The following is a 20585-nucleotide window of genomic DNA, read 5'->3' as shown; positions in this document are numbered from 1 at the left end:
CCTGGAGTAGAGATGTAAAATTTCAAGAAATTTTGAATGGCATGAAAAAAAAAACGTTTATTTTCAGGGTTTTTTTCATGAAAAATTGAAAATTTTGCTGAACGTGACAAAAAGAGATTTATTTGCAACAACACAAAGATCAATAATACTGCTCCGAAGTTCAGTCGAAGATGCAGTTATAGATGTCATATTGTGAAACGAACTTCTTGTTCTATTGCACCGAGAAGATAAATAATGATTTGCACTTCAGGCGAATATGGAGATAACATATTTGTGGAACGAACTTCTTGTTCTATTGCACCGAGAAAGGGAACACGAAAACTGATTCATAAGTCACTCCATATCGGACTCAGAGTCACTGTCGCTGGATGCGGCACTACGCGCAGCAGCATGGATTGAAGTTGTGTCCACAGCTAGGTTCGACTGCACATACACAAGCTTTTGAACGCGTTCCCCTGAAAGCCTGTTGCGAATCCTTGTATGGACATTTCCGAAACGTGACCAGTTTCGTTCACAGCTGTCGGATGGTGGTATCTGCAGCAGTTGGCAAGCCAGAGGAGTTAGCGGCTGGTTGGTGCAAAGGCCTTGCCACCACTTAGTTGCACCTACATTTCGTTAGATGGCAGTGCAAGTCCATCACGCTTGATCTCGCTTAGTGTTACTAGAGTTTGAGGTGTTGCTGTGTAGCCATCCTACCCAATCGCTGTCGCCAAAATGTTAGGCTTGCATTTGGCTAAAACTACTTACGTGCACAGCAGCCTATGTTATTTATGCCGTTTGTGTCGTGCTGTAGAATTTGCAGCCATTTTGTTCTACTTCAGCCGTGAGTTAAAGTATTAGTGTGTTTTTAAGTCGAGCCTGGTAATTATATGTGACCTGGCCTTCAACCCGCATACTCTCAGCACGAACGTTTTAAAAGCACTACCTGGCACTGGCGATGATGACTGCTCTTCAATCGTTCACGATGCACGCTGTAATGCTTTTCAAAGCAAAAACAAGAACCTAAACTGAAAGCAAGCGATCATAAAACCTTGAAATTGTATTGCGAAGTTTTCTATGTTGCTTTCCATCTTTTTCTCGTTTGAAAAAAACAAAATTTTTTTTTCCAAAATTGCAGTTTTTTTCAGGCCTTCATATCTCTATCCTGGAGTCACTCCAACCCTTGAATAGCGTCTGAAGTCACCAACTGCTGTGGTGGCCTAGTTGTCTAGGGATTCACATTTCAAGCGAGAGATGCGGGGTTAGATGCTTAGTGTCACTGAATGAGCACCGTTTGGTCATATGCTAGGTACAAGGTTTCCCCTGGACTGATGCTTAGCTAATCTTGGGTGGAGTGATTGGGAAACAGGTCAACTGGAATTGGAAAACGAGGTCTTACAAAACCCTTGTGCAACCTCAACTTGAATATGCCAGTGCTATCTTCAATCCACACCATTATAACCTTACTAAAGCTCTTGAATCTGTTCAAAACCATGCCACCCGTTCCATTCTTTCGAACTACGTACTCGTACACTTCCATCATCACTTTTTGTCGTCGAAATTCATGCCTCTGCCTTTATCATAAGTTTTTTTATGCATCACCTTGTGACAGTCAACTCATCCAACCAGTGCACAAACACCTCGCACAGGCTATCCTATAACAGTGTCATTCCACCACGTGCCCGCACAACTACGTTTCATGACTCGTTCTTCATGCGCACCGCTTACGACTGGAATGGCCATCTGGCACTCGTTGGTGATCCTGTACGCTTCAAGGCTTCCATCCCATATTGGGGCCCTTGAGGTACAGTGCCTAACTTGAGGTATCAATAAATAAATAAAAATAAAAATGACCTCACCTTGTGGTGACAAAAATTGTTTGACCAAAGCTGATCATCATCATCATCATCATTGCCAACCTGTTTTGTATAACATTTTATTTGGCTGAAGGCGCAGACATTGTGCCAGTCAAAGCCTGACCACAGTGCCAGGAGACCTACTGGAATGAGACTGAACATTACATTTGCTTCCTGTTTAAAAGTGCTGCCCTTGCACATGGGCAGCTGTACTGACACATTATGCAAAAGCCAGATAAAAATAACAGGCACAAACTATGCCCAGTCCAAGTAACAAGAGGAAATCGAGCTATGACTAACAAAATGTCAACAGTATATAAGTGCCTTCCATTAATAAAACACCTGTGAACAAATTGCAGAACACATTTTCGGTTAAAACATTCTTTCAACACTTATGTGTCACTTTGCACTGAACAGTTCAAACAGACAAAAACAAAGACAGACAAACAAGCAAAAAAGCTGACAAGTAACAGACTAGCTCAATTTTTTTGCAGGAACTGTAGGGAACTCTGTTCAATTAGGTCCATTGCACAGGTAGAAACAGAAGAGAAGCAGAGGAAAGGAACATGGAATGAAAAACTTCAGCACATTTTCTGCGTTAAACTTCTAAGACTCTGAGAGCCGACATTTTACTCAGAGCTCTGTCAAATGTACTCTTGCACACTCCCCACTAGGTGCTGTTTGAGATTCACTGGAGACCAATAGCCACTCTGAATGAAAAATGTAGCAAGCAAGTCATTAAAGCTACCTTAAGGAGTGTATTGGCAAACAGAATGTATTCAAGGAGCTGCGATGAGAGTTGGTACGGCATACCTGAGAACATAAAACATCACTCATCTGCCTTGTTCTGTGTTCTTAATCAAGTAGACTGGCTTAATGGCGTGGTGACTCAGTGAAATCGTATAGCAACTTTAAAAGTTCACTGTCATAATCATGATTTCCAGTGCAGGGCAAAGGCCTCTTTTAATACTTCTGTCACACAGGCACTTGTAAGGCCTTAGGATTCAAGATTCTTTGCTCCAAAGACAGTTGACTCACAGCTACATGGCAAAACCTCAAGACCTTTACAACAATAGCCCATAGCGGGAAAGGCTGTCGGCCTTTAAGCTGCGTAAAGGAGTAGCCCAAACATGAATGTCGGCGAGCGAGCTAAAAAACGAAAATGTTGATGCAACTATAATTTCGAATATTATATTTAAGCCTAGTTAGTTTTGTCAGGCATTAATTTTGCATTACAATGAACTTTAAACATCTGCAGTGCTGACAGAAGATTTCCCATGTTTTCAGCAGCCGCATTGACATACACGTGCTTTGCTTTGCTCGCTTTGGTCCTTGTGCGGTGTTCTGTCTTTGTTGCCATTTTCATGCTTTAGTTAAACTGTTGTATATTTAACGTGATTTCGCCCTTGACAGATGTTGCTTATAGAGATTACCCGAATCATCACCATTATCGTTATCTATCGCCTTTGCATACGCCGTGTAGCTGTGCTGATGCTCCGTCTTGGTTTTACTTCTTTAAAGCAATAAACTTCCTTTACAGTAAAGACTTAAGAGAAGTGCCATGTGACAGGGGTATAACACTCTACAAATAACTGTGCCCTACACCATCCTATCCCAGCACATTGCAGACTGTGCACTTTAGTGAGAAATGGTTCGGTTACCCCTCTAAGCTAATTTAGCTAAAGTTGTTTCAGGTTGTGCGAAAATCGAAAAAAGCCAAATCAACATTCAACAGATCCACACTTCACTTTCCTTTCTTTTTTCTTTTGCCTTGAATATTTATATATATGCAAGCATCAGTAACTATGCCAAACTTTCATTCTACAAATGCAGCTGTTTTGAGGCCAAATTCATGAAGCTTGTCTCATGTTTTGTGAGATACATAAGCAACTGGCTGGTTCTGATGTGATCCTGATGAACCATATAGCCAACACATGAAAGGCTAATGAATTACAAAAGCAGATTTATAAAACTGGCACTTGGTTTTTCCTCTCCTAGAAATCCCAAAGAAACCAGAACATACCTAATAAATTTTGGGGATATATATATATGACAGTATTGGGGTCATAGCTAGAAGGTGTATAAAACATTATGCCATAAATGACAAGCCAAAAATGATCATCCAAGTCTGAGAATATGGGAAGTATGAAGGCAAGTAACACAAATGATATGAATACTCAGCACAGAAGCGGCATCCTGAGGCTGACATAATAGTTATGCCAGAGATTCAATGATTACCAACCCAGCATTGTGACGTCGACAACAGCTTGGCATCAGGATTAGTGTGCTGAATGTTGGACGGCTCAGCAAAACAAAAATGCAGCAGTACTGACGGCTTCCGAGAGCTACAACAGAAGCACACACTTAAAAGAAGAAAGAAGCCTGATGCTAGCGTGCGGTGCTGTGCAAGTTCAGGGGTCTGGCATGGTGGAGCGTGTTTGTGAAGCGTAATCTTTGCCAGTCTGCACCACAGGACATGATTACAACATATACTCCGAGTCTAACATTTGTAAACTATCTTATCAGACCATTTAAACATTTCAGTTCTAAAACATGGGGAACTGTTCTTTAATAACTGCAATGTTGTAAGTCAAGCTAAGAGATGTGCCACTATCATTGTGCTTTGCTATAGGCTCCAACAGTAAACAATTAAGCAGCTCGTAACCAACTGAACGTGCTTAGGTGTTCTAATATGTCCTTGAAAATTAAGAAATATTCTCACTAGCACAGCATCAGTAAAAATATCCTAAAAATGTTCAAAAAGAATGTGCACGAGAATAAATATTTTCTATCGGTTCTTATTATTTCAAGTCTCATTATTATATGCACCATTATGGTTAAGACAAAAATCAACCTAGTATTCTTGTTTGTGAAACCGAGACTTGAAGATGGACAACAAGGTAAAAAAATGTATGAAAAGATTAAGAAACACTGATTAAAATTTTTGCATGGCTAAATAACAGCTGCTCAACAACCTTTTTCTTCACTCCACACATCTCATAACTGGTGCAAAATGCATTTTCAAAACTTCACAGAGCCCAAGCCAATAAACATTCTTCCTGTTTCCAAGGGATGCAGAACATTCACTGCATGTCATTTCTGTTGCACCTAAGTTGGTGACCAAAAACTTCCCGAAACTTCAACAACAAATGGCCTTCAAAAGATGCATGTTACTTTGCCTTGGCATAGCAGACTTCTAACAAACACAGCTCTCGCAGTGTGTAAGCAGCTAATGCAAAGTGCTGCTGACAGTGGGCATGCTATCAGTAAAATAACTACGTAGTGCTGAACAAAGACTCTTAATTCCGCAATGATGTTAGCACGTTGGGTTGATTGTGCTGGATTCTACATGAAGCATAAACTACATGCAACAAAAAGAAGCGCATGCACATGTGTTCTGGCAGGAAGCCTCTGCATAGTTGTCACGGCACGCATAAATAAAAAGCCACAAACAACTGCAAAGCTTATTAAAAACTGCCTTATTTTGTCATAGGTTCAGCAACAGCACTCCGATTGCCAAGTGGGGTGGAAAGCCGATGCGATGCAGTGTTCTCTTGCTAGTGACTAGTCAGCTCTCCAGAAAGGTGAACTCTGCCTGTAATCAGAGTGCCAAGTCCCTGGAATGGCCCATTCAAGTCCCATTCAGGTTGAGACAAAGTCGGGATAAGGAAAGGCTTATTATTATTATAACTTTCTTTTTTTGCTGGTGACACACCGAAATGCAGCAGGAAACCAAATAAAGGACGGCTGTTTGAAAGCAGCTCGTTTTGAAAAAGTTATGCTCTAGTTCGTTCGTTCAGTGCTCCTAGTTGTGAACACATTAAAGCCAGCAACACGCAGGTGTAATACCAACTCTTCCCTGCTGTCTATCAAGACTAATAAGCTTTCTTCCTCACGTGCCTGCACCTTCGGCCAGAACCAAAGTGATCCGAGTAACAAACTGGCCAGAACATGTGGAACCTCTAAAACAAGTTTGTACATAATGCACTCGCCAACATTCAGGACAACCCAAGTGCCAGGTAACAGCTTCCTGGCTTTTGCCATGCCATATATGTGACCTCGTGGCACAGGGGCTCTAGCGCCACAGGCTTCCACCAATCATTCCAGAGAAAGTGCAGATTATGCATGCATTCGCTATGCTACCCTATCACAAACGATTGCAGCGACTGCTGCTATAAAGATGTGTGTTCCCAGTTGCCTTCCTGCGCTGACTGCGAAAGAGCTTCTCTTCCGGTTATGGCGAAATGTTTCTTTCGACAAGCCACGGCATAGCTTGAGCTCAAACTACTGTGTTGACGACAGTTAAAGAACAATGTAGTGTACCCCCACAACAAAACTAGCTAGTGACAGTGGTGGTGACCCCAGAAACCACTGCCAACTTTGGAGGATTCGTACCGACACACGCACATAAACACACACGCACACACAGGGGGAAAAAAAGATCCTCCTCCTTCAATAATTTAAAGCAGAAAGGTGAACAATGGTCAGTTACCTAATATTTACAGACCCGTTGCGCAGGGCCCTGCACTCTTAAGACTTGTCCCACCCAAGGTCGACACTCATGCCAGTGTCAAACTTTGGTGTTGTTAAAAAGCCTGCACTTTTAGCACTTGCCTTTATGGTTTCAGGAATGACAAAATCGCAGGAGATGTTTCAACTATGTACATGTGGATGACTTGGGGCAGGCCTTTCTCTAAGATGCCACCAGCAAACAGTTCTGGCCAACGAGATGTAGCTCTTGCAGAAACAATGGTTTGACCTGCAGCTGTTATTCAACCATGAAGGCTTCAGTAAAAGAAAATTCCTCAAGTGTGATAGTTTCTACAGTCAGTGAAGCGAGCCTGCTCGTGAGACCACGTGTCGAACTTGGCTTTGTATTGCAGATTGCCTAGTTTGCATAATCCATGAGCCAGCTCCAAGTCTAAGGCCCATGTGCTCATGCAAAGACATGAAAGGCACATCAAGCATTGTTGGCACGGGTGATAAATGATCACTCAGCAGAAGCCGTGTGACAGCCACTCACTGTAAGTGTGCAGAGTGATGTCACTCTAACATGCCAGACACAGAAGCTGTACCTCTGCCATTCAGTGCAGCACCACAAAAGGCAAGCAACAAGAAATGCATCTTTGTTCCTGCACATGATTAAGTTGTCTCCGCATCAACAATAATCTCTGGCGACTCTTGTACAAGTTAAAAGTGGCTCCTGTTGTATTAACTTGAAGTGGAAGCATCGTGTCAGTTCAGAGAAAGGCAGTATAGCCTTCTGTGACATCACAGTTTCAGCTTCTATTTTGCTGGGCAGAACTGTTGCAGAGATAGTGTGCGAGCTTTGGCTTGCTGCAGTACTGAGCTGTAGTGCCAATTTGCTGGGCTCTTTAGTTGGCCTTAGACATGAAGCTAGCTCACGAAGTCAACCTTTGCACTAGATCCATGTGCTAGCTAGCATGCAGGCTTGACTGTGGGAAATAATCGGGCTAAACAGCCACTGGACCACAGCAGTCTGCACTCCAAAGCATTGTTGTGACTTTGTGAACAGCTCATTCTTTGCAAAGTTTATGACTACTGAAATTTTGAGGCAGCGTGCAATTGCCTGCCTGACTCTCTCGTAGTGCACACGTCGGTGCACAAATTATTTTGAATGGGAAAACGCTTGACCAATCACAGAATGATAGCAAGCATTGCATTGTAGTGGCAAGGGTGCCCTGGCATTCCCAAGCTGCAGCTTAAACCATACTTTTGCAGGAAAAGGAGGACATTGTGTCATGGAGTCTGACGTTAAGCTTTTAGCTCCATCTGACCTGGTTAAAGACAAAAAAAAGAAAGGATGGCCTCATGTAACATCAGACAAGTTCATGCACCTTATAGTTAGCAGCACAGCTGTAGCCCTTCAAACGTGCACATGCTGTTAAGCTCTGTGGAACATTCCTAGGGCGAGGCAAGGGGATGACTTAGAGGTATTGTAGCACTTCACTGCTCAAAGTTCATAGTGTCCACAGGACTGCAGTGACTAGAGTGATGTGCCAAGCTCTGGTGGATTTGGAGCCTGCTTCACCCGAGGCGACGGTGAAGGTGTGAGAGGGGGCTCCCCTCCATTGTCGACAGCTCCAACACCTTCGAGGGAACTCAGGGGCGGCGGGTGGTTTGCAGACTTTTTGAGAATGCCCCTTATTCGAGTATCGCTACCGCCTGGAGAGGTGGGTGTAGGCGGGGGCGGGTGGGGGCAGCCCAGAGTGTTGGACCCTGGTGGGGAGAGCGTGCTTCCCGCTGCTGATGACAGCATGCACTGTGTGCGCGACGAAGACCCGTCCCGCTCTCGCTGGTAGAGCCTCTTTGCAGTCTGCCCCAGTCGAAGCACCTGACAGCATGGGTGAACAACATGGTAGCTCACTGATTTGGTAGGCATCACTTTTCCCAAGTTACTTTCTCTAGGGTGTTCATTCAATGCACTGACTTCAGCAAGCCTTAACGTTATACTGAATAAAATAATTACCGCCGAGATTTCTAGTGCAGATGGTAGCTATCGCATTGGGAGCGACCAAAATAATCCACTTTATGAACAGAAATGAGCGGAAAATAAGTATTTTAATGAATATTTCTCAAATCGCCGCACCTAGCGGGCTCCTGTGAAAGCTCTGACAAAACCGGATAGCACACCACAACTACCCCCTTCGCGGCCGGTCGCACCTGTTCATTTTTTCTTTCCCCCGTGAAACTCGCAAAGCGCAGAGACGGACATGCTTTTTTTTTTGTTTGCTGCTCATGTTCCTGCGCACAATTCATTGTTCCCACCCACAGCGCAAACAATTGTCTGCAATACGTGCCCTCCGTACGCGTCCCCCTCGACCTCCCTCATGTGCAGCATTCCACACTTCACAGCATTGTGCACGGCGCGAGGTGGAGGGAACCAACACTGCGTGTAGCCGGCCAACCAACTTCAGGTGCGGGAGCAGCATCCGCAAGATCGCGGGGCCATGACTTTGCTGAGGGTAGTTGTGACGTCACACCTGCCGGCTCACAATCGGGAGCGCGCTGCCTCTGACCCAGTGGCCGCTCAGAAAACGTCAAAAATACAGCCATCCGCTCAAAACTAACCCGAATTATGTGTCTGTACTAGCGTAATTGTGTCTTAAGATTGCAATTGTGGTGCTTTCTCAATATTCCTAAATATTTGTTCAGTATACCTTTAAGAAAATGTGTTGCCAGCCCAGCAATGGAAGGTTTCAGTAATGGGATAGTTGAAATAGAGCTGAAACCTCACCCACTAATGTCCTGGGCCCAGGCAGTCAGCATGACACCGAATAGCAAACTAAGAAATGGTAGCAACGGGCTTTTGCCATTTTTTTGCATGACCCAGTGGAGATATCAGCACTTACTTTGTTTCTCATTCTAGTCAATATATTATGTCCTACGAGAGTGGATGCAAATTTTTGAAATGAACACTTCTGCAGACTCACACGAAAGCTTTGCATTTGAACAAGTAGACTAAGTTTTAGAAAGTTTTGAGGAAGTTCTTTTATGAAGTGCAACATTTCTTATTGAATTTTATCTTCTTTTTGCACATGATGCTTGCTGTTGAAGCGCTCATGCTGCTCATGGCTAAAATTAAAAGCAAGTCAAAAAGGAAAAAGTTAAACTAACCTGTTTCATACAAGCACGGCTCTCGCTGTCCACTTTACGGAGCATGTCCATCCTTGACTCTACAATGCTGGCATTCCATAAAAAATGCTCGGTGGCCTTTAGGAGAGAACAGAGGAAAGAATACCAATAAATGGAGTAAACGAGGTAGTGTCACTGAGTAAACCACAAAGGGAATATTTATTACTCCCTTGTATTAATCCCTCTACAAAGGCAGCAACATAAGGAATACCAATAAATGGAGTAGTTATTTATCACTACGTAAAACAATTCCCTTAGGCCACAGAGGGAATATTTATGACTTCCTTATATTAGTCCCTCTACAAAGGCAGCAACATAAGGAATACCAATAAATGGAGCAGTTATTTATCACTGCATAAAACAATTCCCTTTGGCCACAGAGGGAATATTTATTACTCCCTTGGTGCTACTCCCAGAAAAGTGCACCCCTCTGTCAAGCCAGCCTTTAGCTTTTTCGATGCGTTCCTAACATCCTTGGTGTTGAAATAAAGGTATTTGTAAAATAACAGTGCAAAAAAATGAAAGGCAATGCTAACAGGCTCGTTGCTTTATATTTTTTTTTGTCTGTGCTGTTATTTCTCACAGTGTATTACCAACTCAGCCAGCTGTTCATGTTATTATTCCCTTGCTAAATTAAAGTGGTAGTTATTACTCCATAAGTGAATGACAAAAGATACTGCAAAATTCAGATGGACAAGAAAAAAAACGCAAGCAGAACGAGCCAGCCCCAATTTCAGAAATGAAATGACTCACCTTCTCAGCTTTCTTTCCTTTAAGGCCAGCAGCTGCACATATTCCGTTCAAATCCTCGGAGAAACTCGTCATTGTCTGGTACAGCTCATTCAGCTGCAAAAAAAGTTGAATCAAGCCTACACATTAGTATGTAACAAATAAGAAAATTTCCAGCCTGACTGACTGAAGGGGCAGGTGTCAGGCATGAACTGCATCCTCTCTTTTGAACGACATTTATTAAAGCCCGTAGAATTGGGTTAGCTTTAAAAAAAGAAACAACACAGTTATTTGCGAACATCACTGCTAGTTTATTTAATGAAGGCCTAATGAAGGCCTGTGACAACTTTTGCATGTATCTATAACCACTGATTGATACCGACCAACATAGCCTTATACTTGCATTATATATATTTTTGGATGATGGATGAAAGATGTTAGTTAATGTGTTGAATTACTATAAAGTCATCACAAACCTGGCTTGGCAGAGTGATAGTTTATAAAACATATGGCAAAAGTCTGCAATCTGTTGGCAGGGGCAAGTAAAATAGCTGTAGGCCAAAGTCACCTGTGCACAGGTGTAACTTTTCAAGAAGTTGGCTATGTGCTGCTAGTGTAGTATGATAGCGTGTTAAAAAATAACACATCTGTGAAGAATAGGCACAGAAACAAGAAGTGCATGGTATCGTTTGTTTGCACCGTGAGTGGTATTCATGCTATCCAAGCAGGAACACGGGAGAGATGACATACCGTCTTGAAGACAGACTGTGATGCTTCAGCAATGGCCTTGCATTCAGCCAACACCTGCAGACAAGAACATTCAACGTGTAATTGCAAATATGCTTCAGTGCAGTGAAGGAACTAACAATTTATCAAGATAAACCAGGTCACGATTCTGTGGCTAAATTTAAAAGATCCTGCTTTATGCTGTTAGAACTAGATGTAACACTACTAGTTAAACATTGAACTTTGTAAAGCTAGATTAAGGGGAGAAAAACACAGGGATTTTCATCAAAAAAAAGTTCATTTTTTTGTTTTTGCTCGTTTTATTATATTTAACCCTTCCTCCTCCATGTCGACCAACCTCAGCCTCAAATTTAAAAGCGATAAAAATCTGCCATGCCAGCATGTGAAGTGATGCCCAAATGGGAAGAACTAAGCTGCTTTTATGGCTGCTACAAATTTCAAACACTGCATTTACCACATTTTTGATGTTGCAGGCAGATAGAAAGACCTTTTTGCATTTTGTGAGTGCTCCAGCAGTTTTCAAAAAGATTAGAAACAAGTTTTTTTCTTTCACCAAAAGCTGCACTACGACTCTCTAAAATGCCACTGCAATTGGCTGAAAGCTGCTGCACCACGCATTTTCATGCTGTTGTTCATTCAAGGACACAGGATTTGAGCAAGAGTTGGAGAAGCTAGGTATCCTACTTCTTGGGAATTGATTTTACTGAGTGATTCACATGACATTATGCGAGTCTCAAGGATCTCTACCAAAGAAACTGCTGAGACCAAGTCCCGTCGTCACCACATGACGAAGAAAGGTAGCACCAAGGACGCATTTCGGAGGCAATGCGAGGGACCTACGTATGCTGCAGGGGAATTCTAAGGAAATGTTTCCTTTGGAGCTCCTTAAGTTGCATTTTCTGAAATTTGTTGTAAAGAAAGCATCATGTTCATTCATTAAAGGTTAGTTGAAACCTTGAAATTTGTTGTAAAGAAAGCATCATGTTCATTCATTAAAGGTTAGTTGAAATCTTAAAGCCCTCTTTTCTTTGTTATTTTCAAGCAACCTTACTGCTTGTGTTGGGTATTGCATCACAGTCAATGCTGTACCAGTGTGAAATTTTTTATGGATGTTCTTCGTATTTGTAAACTACAGCTATGCTATTCTTTATTGCAATCTATCATTGTGAATTGGATATAAATTTGCAAAAGCATCATAATTCCACCAATAAAATGCAACTTGAAGAGTAATACTTTTTTTAAACCTTCAAAAAATTTATATATAAAACACTTTATTCTCACTGTGTAGAGTGTATGACAATGCAGGAAATGACATATTGCTCACTGCTTTGTGATATTTATACTGACATTAAATAGGTGCACAAAAACACCCTATTTCAAATGCATCACTTTCAATAATAAACCAAATTAGTTGGGCAGGAATTAACACCAGACTTGAAAACGGCTCCTAAACATCGACTAAATATGCAATTTTCGGCCAGTTGACTCTAATATTAACAAAAATTTCCCCTTAAATGGTGTTCTGTATAGTGAAAATTTGATAGCACTGCTAGTCCATCCAACATGTGAATAAAAATCTCAGGCCCTACAACCTCGCTGCAGCTAAATACATTTTCTTCCCCTTTCAAAATATCTTGCTAAATTTTGTTTGGTAATTTCGATCCCTTCAAAGTTTCCTCTGCTGCATAGGAAGTTTACTGAAAAACAATGCTGTCTTGACGGTGATGAGTTGAATGGGAAACAGTCGGGCCCTGATAGTATGATGAGCACTCGCAGGTGTGTTAGCATGTATGTGATGAAAAAAATGTGTATACTAGCATGCATGTGCATGTGTATGTCACCACATTAGCATAATAATAACAAAATAGTTCATACTGCACATGACAAGTTACACAGACACTGTTTAATAAAAAAATCACACTCTTTCAGCTGGCACAGCATTTCTGCCTGATATGCTGGCTCTGGCAGTATGCAGCTGGTACCACACTAACAAAAAATATCATTTCCGCCACCAGGATATATAAAAGCAAGCTTTTCCACTGATTAAAAACTCTTCCTTAAAACACTTGCTGCTTCTCCCACAGCTCCAAAATAAAGGAGGGCTATTTTTGAGATCAGTTGTCAGTTAATACCCCTCTTCTCTGCTGCTTTCAGACACTCTCTTCAGTAAGCCTAAAGGGATGCTGATAAAGCTGTTTTAATAGTAATAATAATAATAATAATAATAATAATAATAATAATAATAATAATAATAATAATAATAATAATAATAACAATAATAATAATAATAAATAAATAAATCAATCAATCTTTATTTAATGTGCGCAGGAACAACCATGTGGTCTTTGTGCTGCAGCACAAATAATAAAGAACAAAATGAAATAATAATAATAATAATAATAATAATACAGGTATTCTTCAGCAGTACTTCTGGAAGTGTGGCAATGTTCCAAACCTAGCTTGAATTATGTCATTTGCCTGGTGCACCTGGAATTTTAAACTTTATGTTCGTAATTAATAGAAAATCATGGCAGGCTTACGGTGTTTAAGTTTATAATTTGTAGCACTGCTTTATCACAAGCTTGCCGCCTTTTCCCCTGCTTATGTACGCACCAATTGCAGCAGCATTTTCTTTTTCACCTTTTTCATCGTGTGTTCTTATTTGGGCCTTAATAATTAAATTCTCCTTGAAACCTGAGGTAAGGCACTTCTATATTTACTGATGCTTTTAAATATTGCTGACTACCACATTTCTCCTTCATGGCTGCCATTTTTTTTTTAATTTGTGGTTGGTGCCATAGTTGTAGATTCCTTATTGAGGCTGCTTTGTACCATCGTGCGCAATGGGGAGACCACGACTTCGGCGGCCGGAGCGGCTGCAGGGACGCACCGCGTCGCTGCTATCTCGCACGGCTCGCTCGTTTCGAGAGTGCCCGGCATGACGCAAAGCTTTCCCTCGCTCTCGGGCTGCCGCTCATCATGCCGCACTAGAAGTTTGTCAGTCATGATAAGCGCCAGACCGAGAGCGAGGGAAACCCTTGCATAACGATGGGTACTCTTGCAGAGAGCGAGCCGCGCAAGATAGCAGCGGCGCGGTGCATCCCTGCAGCCGCTCCGACCGCCGAAGCCGCGGTCTCCCCACTTTTGCGCATGATAGTACTTCAATGTGTTGATGGGCCTTCACCCTTTCGACGACCGGGACGTCCTTCATAAGGTTGTTATACCTGAGCCAGAAAAAATCATGTGGCGCAAGCATGCGTATGCACATGTATACATTTATTGTTAAACGTGACTCGTGAATTATGTGCAGTTTTCACATAAAAAGTGTCAGCATCATAACTGCAGTTCCATGTGCCATAAAGGCACGAACATTACATTATTTGCTGTTTCTCTTTTGTTCGGACTACTGCAGAGTTGCTTACGCGAGCAAGCAATGAGAAATTGCATAGAAGGATGCAAACAGACTCACTTTTTCAAACGAAATGACTAGTTTTGATGCCTTGACAGATGGTTCACCTTGCACCTTGAGAACTGGACACTAAAGCACGAAACAAGAAATTGAAGCATATCAATATCATTGTAAAGTTTCGAGATTTAAAGTGAAGCTAACCATTCTAGCATCACTTTGCAAAAACTTCTGAAGATAGATTAATTTTTATTTCGAGAAGGAATTTCACCAACGAGAGAAAGGCACAAAATCTTAAGCTGCTTGCTGTTTTTGCTTTGTGCTGGTCTCTAACCATGGCTGGCAGCATGTTTTGAAAATGCAACAATCAACGGTCACAGTTCAGCGGAACTTCTCTTCAAGTGGCTTGACTAGGGCCAACAATGCTAGCATTATACTCGTGGATGATAATCTGTGGTTTTAATTACCACATATGCCTTACCTTATTATTTCAAATAAATCAGCTTTTGTTTTCTGTAGATACGCACAGGTACAGCCTTTGCCGAAAGTGCAAAGCTCAGGGAGTCTGCTTCTGAGCTGCATAGTGGCGCTGATTTAGCATTGGTGGAGGTCCTCCCCACTGGAGACGGTAGGACAGAAAATTACACGGGTTCAACGCTGCTGAACTGTGTGGAGCAAAAGCTTTAGCTCCGGGCGACCGAGTGTTGCACCGAACACAACCAGCGTTCCGTTGAACGCATCAAAGTTCACCAGAGTTTAAGCAGGTGGTGGTAAAGGTGTTTATTGCATCTAAATAACGGGAACACTTAAGCTCCACCTTTAAGGGTATGACGCGATAGCGTAGGCTACCAGCCGACATATAAAGCCCAGCTTTAACCAAGCCGTATGAACTTGACATAGTGGCCTATAGGGGTAACGTGAATACCAGGGTCCTGGCAGGCTGATTCTGACATAACTGTTCATGTGAAACGAGAGACCCAAGTTGGCAGCTCCTGCCATGGTGCCACGCCGATGACTTGAAAACCTACATAGCTTTCGCTACAAAAAATCTTATTATCATCATGAGAATCGTAAAAACGCTTTACAGGCTGCAGGAAGCAGCTCAGAAGCAGACCCCCCTGGGCTCTACACTTTTGAAAAAGATTGTACCTGTTGCATTTATCTGACGTGGTTGTATCGGGTGGAGGGAGAAAGTCACTGGCATCGCAGCAATATAAACGGTGCATACACATAACAACTAATGTCCTTTTAGGGAACAGGGTATATGAGGAAGCCCATACTCCTTTCTCTTCGGTGATGCTGAGTCCGACCACTTCGGGCGCTGAGGCGAGGCGCAGAGCTGCGGCCCGCAGGCACTGGGCCAAGTTTGCACTGCTTGGCAGGCCGCACTCCTCGCAACAGTCCAGCATGGCCCGGTCCAGGGATCCCTTGAGCCTCTGACACTCGTTTAACGCCCCTGATGCACCCTGGTGGAGGTGGGGGAGGGGAAACGACACGTGACAACTGATGAACCTTAGCAGTGCTTCAACAGTGGGCAGCTAGGTTAAAGCTCTTATAAGTTTGCAGATTATCTGACTATCTCTCATTTGACCATGATCCATTAAACATCTTGCATGTGACCATGAACCCCTATGCATGACCCTCATGGTCTTTTATCATGGCACGACATGTGACAAAATTTTGGGAGGATGTTTTGAAGCACATACAGCTATGGATAATCAGCACAGAGGCCTTTTCCTATGTTAACCCTCATATGGCATCTAGGCACCATTTCAAGTATCACATTCTCGTAAATTGGCATACCACTGTTTGTTGCTCACTTCTGTGGCACTGTCCAATGTAGAGTTGATTCACTATTTGCAGTCCATTGACAAACATGAACTTACTGTTGACATAACTTAACAGCAACAAATTATTTGTAAATGAAGACTAAAAATGAATGTTGTGGGCAATTAAGCTTTTAAAGAAAAGCAAAAACAAATTTGCATCATATCTTTTTTTTTTTTTGTTCCAAGAAAAAAAAACACTAATTAGCACACACTCACTTTGAAGGCTTCGTCAAGGTGACGAATTCCAACGTGCCTCATCTCGGCCTGGGGCCGTGTCTGCCAGGATCTTTTCCTTCTCAGTTTCTAAGGGAGAGATGGAAAGCGAACACTGGATGAGTCAGCACATCACATAGGATTTAGACACTGACATTATGTTCCCCATCATTGTTATAATCTTTCTGTGCGAGATTCAGCTTCATCTTTAGTGGACTTACAGGGTGTGTTTGTTCTAACCCTTTCTGTATAGACACACATTACAAGCAGTTATGAAGAGCTGAGCACACCAGATCTCGTGGATCACCAACTACAGTTCAGTATGCACCTAGATGGAACATGATGACAGGTTTTCAGAATAGTCACTGCTTTTGCTACATACTTTGCCCATCACACATGAGCAAGGTCAAGTTATAGTCAGATCCTTAGAATGTCTTACTACAAGTGAATAGACAAGTATTGATATATGAAATTATTTCAATAAAACATGCCCTATTTTGTCATTTATAGTTACATCAAACACTGCAAAAAAAATACAATCCCAAAGAGGCGGGGCAAATTTTGTGCAGGATTTTTTTTTTTTTTTCTTTTTCTGGAGGGGAGGTGTCTGATTAGCACGTTAACCCCTGAGTAGCTTAAAAGAATATTTGCTAAATGGATGGATGGCAGAGTTTTGGTCCTCAAATTAATAGAAAGCTTCAGGTGTGTAATTAGCAACAGCCTGGATAGAGCTTTGATAGCCTTGGAAGGCATGGCATAGCTAGTGATAACTAAAAGTGGTAAAACAAAGTACTACTTTGAAGTTCTCAAACGAGCTTGTTTAATACATCAAAACGATCTCTGGCTGCATAGTTTTAGATACATCTAATCATACTTCCCTGAAGTAAGTGTACAAGTTATACAAGGAGATATTTTTTTCTGTTATGTACTGAGATTGGAATGAGGGGTGCAGGTTATATGTGTACAAATATGGCATACCAGCAAAAAGACAGGAGTAGTCATTCATAAGAATTGGTACAAACACAAGAGATGAAAGTGCAAAGAAGTGAAATGTGTGTTTGCGCATTTACTTTAACCTGTGTGTCCATGAGAGAATGGAATATTTTAAGTGACACTCTGCACTGCATGCCATAGCACATTGATAGGTTGCACTCAAAGAATGCACACAAGTAAAACTGCTTGAATTCTGTCAGAACTTTGGCAAGTATCCAGCATATGATTTCAATAGTTCTTGTATCCAACCCCTTAAAAAAAGAAATTCTAGGGGTACTTTGGACCCCTAAACTGCGATGCGGTGGTCCGAAGCCCTCCACTACGGCAACTCTTCCTTTAACTCCCACCTTTCTCCTTTTCCTTAAGGCTCGGTTAAGGTGGTTAAGGTGTGATGTCCGCGGAGAATTGTGACAGATACTGCGCCTTTTTTTTTTCCTGTAAACCAATTTGAAAAGCCGCTAATGCCTACTGTACTGTGCCTGCTTGTTATACTGTGTGGTGCGGCATTCGAGGAAGCGTCAAATGAAAGGCGCTGCACGGACATCTGGATCAAATGCCCGGCGGGGTCAGCTTTGTATAAGCGTGATTCGCATGGTGATGTCATCACTCGTCGTGACATTATGACCTGATGTGATGCCATTATGAAATCCATTAGAAATGGCCAGATGTAATGTCATGATGACGTCAAATCCGGTCATGACGTCCTGGTTGATGATGTCATCATGTAATGACATAATCACCCTCATTTCAGGGCACAGTATGCTACACGATGACATCATCAAACTCAAGCGTTAGGGACGAACACGACCGTGGCAGCGAGCTCTCTTCATCCTTGAGCGTTCTGATTCCACTGCATAAAGGCAGGATTTCCAAGGTATGCAAAAAAATATTGCAGCACATATTTTGTGCAAAGAATTCCGAGGCTATAGAAACTACTTCTGTGTGACTAATTCATGTGACAGGTCATTGTTTTTTTGTTTGGCCATGTGTTATATGTACTTCAATTATCTCAGACTCTGAGAAGCTTGAACGAAATTAAAAGCAGTATGGGTCAAACTAAACAGAATGGGTCAAACTAAAAGGCACTGCGCTTCTTGATTTGCGCCTTTTTGCACATGCTGGCTTTCACTTCTGCACTGTGTACCAAACTAGATAATTATCACAGTCGTTTCGAGATGGAACAACTGCTGGCAGGTGTGCGCTCACCTTGTCCCCTGACCGGGTGCTCATTGTGATATGCAGAAAGAGGGATGAGTTCTCAAGCACCTTGCCGGTGTCCGACGTGAGCTGAACGTGGCGGTAACCTGAAATGTGGTGGGGAAATGTGAGGGCAGTGCATTTGTTTTATGTAAATGCCCATAAACTGTGAATGTGAATTTTATATGGAAAGACACGCACCTGCACATCTGTTTATTTTTTTTTTTTCAAATACATTAAAGGCCCTCTTGAAGAGGGTATTGCATAAGGGGGGCACACGACACACACTAATAATATGTCGTGAGAACTCAAAAGGCAGCAAAAATCGTAAACACCACAGAATATGCAAACACCAATATTTGATGTGCAGTTAAAGTTCTCTGCAAAAAATAAATAAAAAAAAAAGAATAAGAAGAGAGAAAGAAACTAAACAAAAGAAAAATAGCACAAAATTAACAGAAATGGGGAAAATATATGGCACATACGGTGCAAGCATATTGGAGTTTACATAGCCTTAATTTGTTTGCCTTGTGGAAATTTATTGGCCACCTTGCACAGCCAACAAGTATCAAAACCTTTCAAAGTCCTGAGACATTTCAAACATTTCAGAAAGGTAAACAAGCTTGTACGTAATATGATATATGTCAGCTGAAGAAGGGAACTGAGGGGAAAAATACCTGTTCTCAGACTTGACACTGGTATTGAATGTTGGCCAATGAAGTCATCGCCAATGAACTCATCATCCAGGACAGCAAGCCGCAGCACGGCAAGCTCTGGAGCTCCCACAGTGAACTCAAAACATTCATCAAAGATGGGTGAATGGCCTGAAAGGAAAGAAATTACAGTGTTTCTGATTCCAGGAATGCTGTTTTTTTTATGAAAAACTAAGAATTATGAAAAATTCATGTATTAGATAAGGGCTATGCACAAGCTGTAAGTCGTGGCAGACTTCCACAATCTTCCTTTTGTCCATCTCCACTTTTAAAACCAGATACAATATGTCTGTAGCCCTTATGTCGCTATCAAGAAACATTGAAAGCTGAACTGCTTGGCGAGTGTCCAAAATGAATGAAATACTCTCCTGTATTTACTGATATTATCTCTTTGCCCCACAGCTGGCAAGCACCACACTTAAAACTAAACTGTGCATAGTACTATGACTTGCTGATACTTTCTTCCACTTGCCAACACTGACGTGCACACAAAGGCAAGTGACCCAATGTTTTAAACAAAGCACTCCAACACATCCATTTGATGGTGATGATCGAATATTTAGGGGAATCTCCCAAGGTTGAGTAGGTTTATAATAAGGGAGTAATTACTCATTGACACTCCACCTACTCTACTCCACCTCCATCTGCTCCACCTTGGGGGATTCACCTTAATATTCGATCAACTCCATTCCCACTTCGAGTTAATGATCAATTCGCTCTCGCCCTACTATCTGATCTGCAGACCGTCCTGGTTAGCTCAGTTGTTAGAGCGACTGCCTCGGAAAGGCGGTGGTCCCGGGTTCGATTCCCGGACTAGAACAAATTTTTCTTTATAACTTCGAAGTTTCAGAAAAAGCTGAACAGCTTTCAATTGTAGCCGTATGGCGGCAGTTGGGTGGATATCGGTGAATAATTATTTCCTTATTATCGATTTGATGAGCTTCAAGATCCTGCTAACCTTCATTGGAAACTGTCTTGGTGCGTGCCTCAGCACAGTCTGTTGGAATGCCAAACACCTGCACGGTCACGTAAGGATCGATTGCTGTAGCCTTGCTCGAAGCACCCCTTGGCAGTGGCAACTGCTGGCCGCTGATTATCTGTCCAGGAGAGAAACAGGCCACTGTGAAAGGACCGACAAGGAAACCTGCATCCACTGGTCAACTTAAGCTAGCAGAAATGATTTATTAGGCCACATTCCAACAAAAGAAGTGTCCATGACGGTCAACCAGGTCTTTGTGTGACTCCACCTCTTTTAGTGGAGACATCC

General features: G+C 42.2%; 1 protein-coding gene and 1 long non-coding RNA gene across 5 annotated transcripts in view; one reads left to right on the top strand and one right to left on the bottom strand.

Annotated features, from left to right (window-relative positions):
• The window catches only part of LOC146182080 (uncharacterized), a 133995-nt gene that overhangs the window by 1398 nt on the left and 112012 nt on the right, over positions 1-20585 (top strand). For both annotated transcript variants that reach the window (XR_014700331.1, XR_014700330.1), the window contains exon 2: positions 18160-18282. This is a non-coding gene — a long non-coding RNA (uncharacterized LOC146182080). The remainder of the gene's footprint in view (positions 1-18159; positions 18283-20585) is intronic.
• LOC146182081 (inactive phospholipase C-like protein 1) overlaps positions 1900-20585 on the bottom strand; it is a 114852-nt gene continuing 96166 nt past the window's right edge. For all 3 annotated transcript variants that reach the window (XM_084577071.1, XM_084577072.1, XM_084577073.1), the window contains exons 18-27: positions 20277-20415; positions 19283-19429; positions 18615-18712; positions 16419-16505; positions 15654-15839; positions 14437-14505; positions 10971-11024; positions 10245-10337; positions 9474-9569; positions 1900-8190 (exon numbers count right to left, since the gene is read on the bottom strand). In XM_084577071.1, coding sequence (XP_084433197.1) covers positions 7843-8190; positions 9474-9569; positions 10245-10337; positions 10971-11024; positions 14437-14505; positions 15654-15839; positions 16419-16505; positions 18615-18712; positions 19283-19429; positions 20277-20415 — 1317 coding nt within the window. In that variant the 3' untranslated portion in view covers positions 1900-7842. The remainder of the gene's footprint in view (positions 8191-9473; positions 9570-10244; positions 10338-10970; positions 11025-14436; positions 14506-15653; positions 15840-16418; positions 16506-18614; positions 18713-19282; positions 19430-20276; positions 20416-20585) is intronic.

The sequence above is a fragment of the Amblyomma maculatum genome, chromosome 8 (genome assembly GCF_055883805.1).
Source record: "Amblyomma maculatum isolate TAMU_Amacu chromosome 8, ASM5588380v1, whole genome shotgun sequence".
In the NCBI taxonomy this organism is placed as follows: Eukaryota; Metazoa; Arthropoda; class Arachnida; order Ixodida; family Ixodidae; genus Amblyomma; species Amblyomma maculatum.
This window is presented reverse-complemented; position numbering and strand designations above follow the sequence as displayed.